Raw genomic sequence first — 347 nt, 5'->3', positions numbered from 1 at the left:
GCTATTCAAATTTAACTCTTATATAATTTTGATGAATTAATTGTGGAAAAGATGTTTCAAAAGGTCCATCCTATAAACCAGGATCTTCATGATACTCTGCATTTTCCCTCGGGACTGATGTTGCCGTCAGCCTTCTCAATCTCCAGAATGACACGTGTGAAGATATCATTTACAGCCTGAAAGAGAGGAAATATTTACCTTCATGCTTGCTGTGCATCATAAGATTTTACTTTCTTTGGAAATACACTCACAAAATCACTCTTCCTTACTCCCAGTGTCTAAAGGTTTTATGTATTATATTTAGGGACACTTCGGTGAGGACAAATGGCAAAATGTTAAAAACACTA

At 35.7% G+C, this 347-nt stretch overlaps 1 protein-coding gene across 1 annotated transcript in view; it reads right to left on the bottom strand.

Annotated features, from left to right (window-relative positions):
* Positions 1-347, bottom strand: part of LOC119591122 (GTP-binding protein Rheb homolog) — an 8,365-nt gene continuing 8,018 nt past the window's right edge. The window contains exon 5 of the mRNA XM_037939836.1: positions 1-176. Within this exon, the coding sequence (XP_037795764.1) occupies positions 87-176 (90 nt within the window). The 3' untranslated portion in view covers positions 1-86. The remainder of the gene's footprint in view (positions 177-347) is intronic.

Source organism: Penaeus monodon, chromosome 28, assembly GCF_015228065.2.
Source record: "Penaeus monodon isolate SGIC_2016 chromosome 28, NSTDA_Pmon_1, whole genome shotgun sequence".
In the NCBI taxonomy this organism is placed as follows: Eukaryota; Metazoa; Arthropoda; class Malacostraca; order Decapoda; family Penaeidae; genus Penaeus; species Penaeus monodon.
This window is presented reverse-complemented; position numbering and strand designations above follow the sequence as displayed.